The sequence below is a fragment of the Heteronotia binoei genome, chromosome 19 (genome assembly GCF_032191835.1).
Source record: "Heteronotia binoei isolate CCM8104 ecotype False Entrance Well chromosome 19, APGP_CSIRO_Hbin_v1, whole genome shotgun sequence".
NCBI lineage: Eukaryota > Metazoa > Chordata > Lepidosauria > Squamata > Gekkonidae > Heteronotia > Heteronotia binoei.
In genome coordinates, this window is record NC_083241.1 from 2,291,606 (window position 1) to 2,300,936 (window position 9,331).

The 9,331-nt window shown below is 52.3% G+C and overlaps 1 protein-coding gene across 1 annotated transcript in view; it reads right to left on the reverse strand.

Moving 5' to 3' along the window:
* LOC132587840 (coronin-2B) overlaps positions 1-6,630 on the reverse strand; it is a 92,816-nt gene extending 86,186 nt beyond the window's left edge. Inside the window, exon 1 of the mRNA XM_060260226.1 lies at positions 6,498-6,630. Within this exon, the coding sequence (XP_060116209.1) occupies positions 6,498-6,512 (15 nt within the window). The 5' untranslated portion in view covers positions 6,513-6,630. The remainder of the gene's footprint in view (positions 1-6,497) is intronic.
* Between the last annotated feature and the right edge of the window lie 2,701 nt (positions 6,631-9,331).

Below are 9,331 nucleotides of genomic sequence, written 5' to 3' on the forward strand. Positions count from 1 at the left end.
CCACTGAGCCACAAGCTCCTTCCCGCAGCACTTTGTTCTTGGCAGCCTGCTCGATGCAGAAAAATTTAAACCACAGCGAGAGGACCATCTGTCCCCAAGCCATCCAGTGCCCGGGGGGACTTGTCTGCTGCTCCCAGTCAGGTCTAAGCCAAGTGGAGGGTGGCAGCAGCAGCAGCAAAAGCAACCTTGGGCAAGTCTACTTCAGTGTTGCTGGACATCTCCGACCTTAGCAGCTGCTGGCCTTTCCTGGTCCTCAGCCATTCGGACAACCCCCCAACCGTGACTCTCTTCCAGCCAAGCCACAAAAAAGATAAAGGGGGTCCCCTGTGCATTTCCGACTCTGAGGTGATGTCGCATCATGACGTTTTCACGGCAGACTTTTTCCAGGGTGGGTTGCCACTGCCTTCCCCAGTCATCTACACTTTCCTCCCAAGCAAGCTGGGGACTCCTTTGACCGACCTCGGAAGGATGGAAGGCTGAGTCAACCTCGCCGTAAACCCAACTTCTACTGGGCTTGAACTCAGGTCATGAGCAGAGAGTTCAGACTGCAGCTTTACCACTCTGTGCCAGGGGCTCTGTTGAGCCACAAGGCTACCCACAATTCATTAATTAATTTTAAATGTTATTTCTATCCCACCTTTTCCCTCAGCAGGGTCCCGAGGCAGTCGACATCATTCTTCTCTCCTCTGTTTTATCCTCACAACAACCCTGAGAGGTTGGTTAGGCCGAGAGGGTGTGACCAGGCCAAAATCACCCAGCCAGCTGCCATGACACAAGTGGCTATTCGAACCCGGGTCTCCCGGAGCCTAGCCCACCGGTTTGACCACTACACCATGCTGACTTTCCCTTGCTAGCCGGGTCCACAGGCACAGAATGAGCCATCTAAATAAAGATGCTGGGAGCAGAGTGGCTGGGAACACTTTAAGTTCATGCTCTTTAAGCTAATGCTGGGAACACTTTAAGTTCATGCACTTTAAGCTAATGTTGGGTACACTTTAATCAATGAACTTTAAATTAATGCTTGGGACACTAAGTTAATGCTGGGAACACTTTAAGTTCATGCGCTTTAAGTTAATGCTCGGAACACTTTAAATTAATGCTGGGAGCACTTTAATTAATGCACTTTAAATTAATGCTGGGAACACTTTAAGTTCATGCGCTTTAAGTTAATGCTCAGAACACTTTAAATTAATGCTGGGAGCACTTTAATTAATGCACTTTAAATTAATGCTGGGAACACTTTAAGTTCATGCGCTTTAAGTTAATGCTCAGAACACTTTAAATTAATGCACTTCAAATTAATGCTGGGAACACTTTAAGTCCATGCACTTTAAATTAACGCTTGGAACACTTTAAATTAATGCACTTTAAATTAATGCTCGAAACACTTTAAGTTCATGCACTGTAAGTTAATGCTCGGAACACTTTAAGTTAATGCACTTTAAATTAATGCTGAAAACACTTTAAGTTAATGCACTTTAAGCTAATCCTGGGAACACTTAAGTTCATGCACTTTAAGTTAATGCTGGGAACACTTTAAATTGATGCACTTTAAATTAATGCTGGGAACACTTTAAGTTCATACACTTTAAGTTAATGCTGGGAGCACTTTAAGTTCATGCGCTTTAAATTAATGCTGAGAACACCTTAAGTTAATGCACTTTAAGCTAATGCTGGGAACACTTTAAGTTAATGTTGGGAACACTTTAGGTTCACGCTCGGAACACTTTAAGTTAATGCCTCAGACGATCAACCTGGCTGGATGAAATAGAACACTGTTTAGAAAAAAAGCAAGTGCTTGTGTTTTCAGGTTTCCACTCTGCATTCAGAGAGAGAGAGAGACAAAGAGACAGGGAGGGAAGAATCTGCCTTATAACCACAAGAAGGAGAAAAGGCATTCCCAGTGGGTTCTCCTGGAGAGGAAAGAGTTAATGCTCACAAAGCATTTTGGAAAAGGAAAAAACAGCCTCTGCTCCTATCCCCCAAGGCAACGGGCACAAGTCAATCTGTGAAAGGCCTGGGGGGGCAGGGTGGGAGGCAACCAGGGAGGGACCAGGAAAGGGACTGGGGTCCTTTCTCATAGAGACAGCACACCACTCATTTGCCTTTATTTAAGCTGATGCCAGAAGCCCAGATTTTGAGTATCCTGCAGTGGCAAAATCTCCTGCACAAACAGACAAGAGATGCTCAGGGATGCGATGAGGCCTGCCTCATCCGTGGCTCCTGAAGAAGGACCGCAGAGCAGCATGCTGCAGTGGGAGGCAGCTTGGCCCAGAGAGTGGAGCCCCTCTCGCCCCCCGCACCCTCCCCCCAGGGCCAGGAAGAACCTGCCAGGTTCCGTTCTTCAGCCACCTACTCTGCAAAAGGCGGGGCGAGCACCAAAATCCACCTGCACGCCCACATCCCATGAGGCCCGACTCCCTGGCACCTGAAACCCTTCCCTTCGGCTGGGATTTTACAGCTGCAACAAAGTCACCGAGAAAGAGCTGCTTTAATTTTCTCTCCATCTCATTACTCGCTGCTCTCAGCCCTCCTCACTCGCCCAGAGGACAAAACGAGGCACTCTGCAAGTACAGAAATCTGCCTTTGCCTTCCTCATCCTTTGGAGGTTCCAATTTTCGGAATCAGGAACATTTGGAAAGTTCTCTGCTTCCCGGGCAACAGACCCGGTGTGTTGTCCATGATATTTGCATTATGACAGATGAGCCCCCCTTCCCCTTGAGAAATTATGACAGTTTTTGGGCCCGCCCCATTTTAAGGGGAGACCCTCAATTTTGCCCCAGAATGTGCAAGAGGCAAATCTGTTGGGGTGACAGGGAAATCATGCCTTTCAAATTGAGGGGTATAGAATCATAGAGTTGGAAGGGACCTCCAGAGTTATCAAGTCCAACCCCCTGCACCAGAGGTCCTCAACTTCCGGACTGTGGACCAGTACTGGTCTGTGGCCTGTTAGCAACCGGGTTGTGAGTTGTATAATTATTTCATTATATACTACAATGTATGAAGAAGACATTGGATTTATATCCCGCCCTCCACTTCGAATCTCAGTACATAAGAACATAAGAGAAGCCATGTTGGATCAGGCCAACGGCCCATCAAGTCCAACACTCTGTGTCACACAGTGGCAAAAAATGTTATATACACACATACACTGTGGCTAATAGCCACTGATGGACCTGTGCTCCATACACTGTGGCTAATAGCCACTGATGGACCTGTGCTCCATACACTGTGGCTAATAGCCACTGATGGACCTGTGCTCCATATTTTTATCTAAACCCCTCTTGAAGGTGGCTATACTTGTGGCCGCCACCACCTCCTGTGGCAGTGAATTCCACATGTTAATCACCCTTTGGGTGAAGAAGTACTTCCTTTTATCCGTCTTAACCTGTCTGCTCAGCAATTTCATCGAATGCCCACGAGTTCTTGTATTGTGAGAAAGGGAGAAAAGTACTTCTTTCTCTACTTTCTCCATTCCATGCATTATCTTGTAAACCTCTATCATGTCACCCCGCAGTCGACGTTTCTCCAAGCTAAAGAGTCCCAAGCGTTTCAACCTTTCTTCATAGGGAAAGTGCTCCAGCCCTTTAATCATTCTAGTTGCCCTTCTCTGCACCTTCTCTAAAGCTATAATATCCTTTTTGAGGTGCGGCGACCAGAACTGCACACAGTACTCCAAATGAGACCGCACCATCGATTTATACAGGGGCATTATGATACTGGCTGATTTGTTTTCAATTCCCTTCCTAATAATTCCCAGCATGGTGTTGGCCTTTTTTATTGCAAACGCACACTGTCTTGACACTTTCAGTGAGTTATCTATCATGACCCCAAGATCTCTCTCTTGATCAGTCTCTGCCAGTTCACACCCCATCAACTTGTATTTGTAGCTGGGATTCTTAGCCCCAATGTGCATTACTTTGCACTTGGCCACATTGAACCGCATCTGCCACGTTGACGCCCACTCACCCAGCCTCAACAGATCCCTTTGGAGTTCCTCACAATCCTCTCTGGTTCTCACCACCCTGAACAATTTAGTGTCATCCGCAAACTTGGCCACTTCACTGCTCACTCCGAACTCTGAAGCGGCTTACAATCTCCTTTATCTCCCTCCCCCACAACAGACACCCTGTTGAGAGAGCTCTCCCAGAAGCTGCCCTTTCAAGGACAACCCCTACAAGAGCTCTGGCTGACCCAAGGCCATTCCAGCAGCTGCAAGTGGAGGAGTGGGGAATCAAACCCGGTTCTCCCAGATAAGAGAGCTCTGGCTGACCCAAGGCCATTCCAGCAGGTGCAAGTGGAGGAGTGGGGAATCCAACCCGGTTCTTCCAGATAAGAGAGCTCTGGCTGACCCAAGGCCATTCCAGCAGCTGCAAGTGGAGGAGTGGTGAATCAAACCCGGTTCTCCCAGATAAGAGAGCTCTGGCTGACCCAAGGCCATTCCAGCAGGTGCAAGTGGAGGAGTGGGGAATCAAACCCGGTTCTCCCAGATAAGAGAGCTCTGGCTGACCCAAGGCCATTCCAGCAGCTGCAAGGGGAGGAGTGGGGAATCAAACCCGTTTTTCCAAGATAAGAGAGCTCTGGCTGACCCAAGGCCATTCCAGCAGCTGCAAGTGGAGGAGGGGGGAATCAAACCCAGTTCTCCCAGATAAGAGAGCTCTGGCTGACCCAAGGCCATTCCAGCAGGTGCAAGTGGGGGAGTGGGGAATCAAACCCGGTTCTCCCAGATGAGAGAGCTCTGGCTGACCCTAGGCCATTCCAGCAGCTTCAAGTGGAGGAGGGGAGAATCAAACCCGGTTCTCCCAGATAAGAGAGCTCTGGCTGACCCAAGGCCATTCCAGCAGCTGCAAGTGGAGGAGTGGGGAACCCAACCAGTTCTCCCAGATATGAGTCCAGGCACTTCACCACTACACCAAACTAATAGAAGTAAAGTGCACAACTGTGTCATCCTGAAACCACTGCACCCCCAACCACCCCAGTCCGTGGAAAAACTGACTTCCCCAGAATCGGTCCCTGGTGCCAAAAAGGTTGGGGACCGCCGCCCTGCACAATGCAGGAAACTCACAAATAAAAAGGTAAAGGAAAAGTCCCCCGTGCAAGCACCACTCGTTTTCGACTCTGGGGTGACGTTGCTTTCACAACGTTTCCACAGCAGACCTTTTTACCTCCCCCTAAATTCACAGGATCAGCGTTGTTGTCAGATGGCCGTCTAGCCTCTATTTAAAAACCTCCAAGAAAGGAGAGTCTTTCTGAAGAACCCGCCTTTGCTCCGACCCCCAGAGGCCTTTGCTGCCCGCTTCGGGCAAAGTGGGGGGTGGGCTTCTTCTCGAGGGGGGGCTGCCCTGCGGGGTATCCAACATCTGGGGGGGCACTTGGAGAAGATCCACCAGGTCCCTTGATTCCCTTTTAACCCCCCTCCCCCCCTTTCCTCCAAGGCGCAGGTGCTGGCGTCACCTTCACATCAACCCTGCAGGGCAGGCCAGGCCAGGAGGCCGCGGAGAAAAGGCCACCCACTCTCTCCAGGGCGCCTCGCGGGGAAGCCGCCTTCCCTTCCCGCTCCAAGCACCTGCCCGGGTCGCGCCGCAGGGAGGCCGGCAAAGGCGCCGCTCGGCCGGCTGGGAGAAGCGGCGCGCGGGGCGGCCAGGCTCGCTCGCTGCCGGCAGTTTCGAAGAAACCAGCCCGGTCTCTTTGGGCTGCAGAAAAGCCCGGGGAGGAGGGAGGGGGGGCGTCAGAACTGCTGGGGATGCCAGCCTCCAGGGCGGACCTGGGGATCCCCCGGAATTGCCGCTCCTCTCCAGACGCCAGAGAGCCAGCCGCTCCCTCCCCGGGCCCTGGAGCCCACCGAGGCGCTCCCTCCTCGCCACCTGCTGCAGCCCTCCCCCGAGCCGGCCCGAGCCCTCCTCTCCCCCGGCCGGTGGAGGGAGGCGCAACGGCCACGCCAGCAGGTGCAAGTGGAGGAGTGGGGAATCCAACCCGCTTCTCCCAGGTAAGAGTCCAGGCACCTCACCACGACACCAAGCGAATAGAAGTCAAGCGCACAACGGGGTCATCCTGAAACCACTGCACCCTCCCCCCCCAACCACCCCAGTCCGTGGAAAAACGGACTTCCTCAGAATCGGTCCCCGGTGCCCAAAAGGCTGGCGACCGCCGCCCTCGTCCGGGGCCTGTTAGCAACCGGGTTGGGAGTTGTAGAATGATTTCGTTATATGCTCCCATGTAAGAAGAAGATGTCATTGGATTTATATCCCGCCCTCCACTTCGAAGCTCAGGGTTTCAGAGCGGCTTACAATCGCCTTTCTCGCCCTCCCCCCTGGGCGCGCCAAGCGCCGGCTCCAGCCAAGGGTTAAAACTGCGGCAGCGGCGGCGGCGGCGGCCCAGCTCGTGCGCCCTGCCCGGCGCGCCCCAGGCAAGAAGCGGAGCCGAGCCGAGCCCAGCCGAGCCGAGCGCCCTCTGCCCCTCGCTCCAGTCCCCTCCTGCTGCTGCTGCTGCGCCCTTACCTTAGTGACAGTCATGCAGGCGCCGCTCCGAGGAAGACGCGCGGCCGGCCGGGGAGAGGGAGGGAAGGAAGGAAGGAAGGAGCGGGAGAGGCTGCTGCTGCGGCTGCTGCTGCCCGGCTGGGCTGGGCTGGGCTGGGCTGGGCGCCGCGCTCCCAGGAAGCGGCAAGGCCCACCCTCCGGCCGCCTCCGCTCCGCCTCCTCCCGCGCCCCGGCCAGGCCCACCAGCGGCTGCGGGCGGCGGGAGAGGGAGGAAGGAAGGAAGGAAGGAAGGAGGCTCGGCCGCGCCCCCAGCCCGGACCAAGCAGCTCGCCCCTCGGCTCAGGCTCTCCCCCGCCACGCGCTCCAGGGCCCGACTGATTCCAGCGGGGAGCTGCAGAAGGGGAGGAGACAAGGCTGTTCAGGGTTGCTCGCCGCGGGGGCGGAGGGGGACCTCCACGGGCAGCGGCAGGCAGCATCCTTCTTGCCCCCCCCCCCCCGAGCAGAGACCGAGGCCCCAGACGGCAATCCCAAACCCACTTGTTGAGGTGCAAAGTGCCCACGCGGCAATTTAACCGGAATGCCGAGGTTTTCGTTTAGAAAAAAAAAACCCAACTCGCAGTGAAAGGAACAAACTGGAAGGACGTTTGGTCTGGATAGCGCTTGCTTAGGAAACCAACAAAATGGTAACTTGTCAGAATGGGAGAAGGATGGTGAGAGGGTCTTAAGGCAATAAATGGAGGCTCTTCGTTGCGCTGTTGCTTGCGAGTCTGAGCCACTTGGTGGGAAGGGCCGGATATAAATCATAAAATAAATATAAATAAATAAATAAATAAATTGAGAACATGCCTTTCCCAGAGGTGTTTCTGTCCACCTAATTTACTTTTGGACATATGGACATATGAAGCTGCCTTATACTGAATCAGACCTTTGGCCCATCAAAGTCAATATTGCCTGCTCAGACTGGCAGCAGCCTCAAGCGTAGCAGGTTTTTCACACCTAGTTGCCTGGACCCTTTTTAGTTGGAGATGCTGGGGATTGAACCTGGGACCTTCTGCTTACCAAGCAGATGCTCTACCACTGAGCCACAGCCCCATTCATGGCTCTCCAGGGTCTCAAGCTGAGGTTTTTCACTCCTATTTGCCTGGACCCTTTTTAGTTGGAGATGCCGTGGATTGAACCTGGGACCTTCTGCTTCCCAAGCAGATGCTCTACCACTGAGCCACCGTCCCTCCCCAGTTTGAACATGTAACATACATTATAAACACCTTTCTAGTTTGCCATTAGGGAAAAAGAATACATTGAAATAGAGTGTGTTTAGTAGGAGCTGGGGGTTAGGGTGTCCAAATCAGATCTGGGAGGTCCTGATTCATATGCCCACTCTGCCCTGGCAGCTTGCTGGGAAACCTTGGACCAGTAATATACTCTGAGTTAACCCACCTCGTAGGTTCATTGTGAGGATAAAATAGAAGAGAAGAGTGCGTCAAATCTCTTCAGTGTCCTTTTGGGAAGGAAAGCAGGGGATCCATGATGTTACTCAATAAATTGATAAAAGGAGTCCACTGATTTATATGGCTAAATCTGAGTCCAGCAGCACCTTAGAGAACAAGATTTTTGAGAGTCAAAGCTCGTTTTATCTAATCGTTGGAGTTCTAATGCTGGAAAGCTTGTGCCCCCTCCCCCAAATCTTGTTGGTCTCCAAGGTGCTCCTTGGCTCGAACCTAGTTGTTCTACTATGGACCAGCAAGGCTACCCTTGGAAACTTCAGGGATAGTTTAAATTGTATTAACTAGAAAGTCTGATGTGAGAAAGGAGGGCCAGTTTGGTGTAGAGGTTAAGTGTGTGGACTCTTATCTGGGAGAACCAGGTTTGATTCCCCACTCCTCCACTTGCAGCTGTTGGAATGGCCTTGGGTCAGCCAGAGCTCTCTTATCTGGAGGAACTGGGTTTCATTCCCCACTCCTCCACTTGCACCGGCTGGAATGGCCTTGGGTCAGCCAGAGCTCCTCTTATCTGGGAGAACCGGGTTTGATTCCCCACTCCTCCACTTGCAGCTGCTGGAGTGGCCTTGGGTCAGCCATAGCTCTCTTATCTGGGAGAACTGGGTTTGATTCCCCACTCCTCCACTTGCACCTGCTGGAATGGCCTTGGGTCAGCCAGAGCTCCTCTTATCTGGGAGAACCGGGTTTGATTCCCCACTCCTCCACTTGCAGCTGCTGGAGTGGCCTTGGGTCAGCCAGAGCTCTCTTATCTGGGAGAACCAGGTTTGATTCCCCACTCCTCCACTTGCAGCTGCTGGAATGGCCTTGGGTCAGCCAGAGCTCTCTTATCTGGGAGAACTGGGTTTGATTCCCCCCTCCTCCACTTTCAGCTACTGGAATGGCCTTCAGTCAGCCATAGCTATTACAGAGCTAGCCTGGAAAAGGGCAGCTTCTGGGAGAGCTTCTCTCAGCCCCACCTACCTCACAGGGTGTCTGTTTGGGGGGAGGAAGATAAAGGAGATTGTGAGCTGCTCTGAGACCCTGAGATTCAGAGTGAAGGGCGGGATATAAATCCAATATCGTCTTTCTTTAAACTAAAACTGCAATCCTGTGCATGTGTAGAGAGTAGGTGTCACAGTGCTCACTGCAGATTACTTCCGAGTAACCATGGAAAGCAAGCCCAGCGAGGAAAGGCTAAGGGGCTTGGAGATATTCAGTCTAGAGAAAAGGAGGTTGAGGGGAGAGGCATGATTAATCTTTTGAAGTATTAGAAGGGCTCTTGAAGTCCCCACCAGAGAAGGCATTTGTCTCTTTAAACCACTTCTTCAAGCCAAGCTAGCCAGTAGCCTGGAGAATGCATTTAAAGTTCAAGTTGCT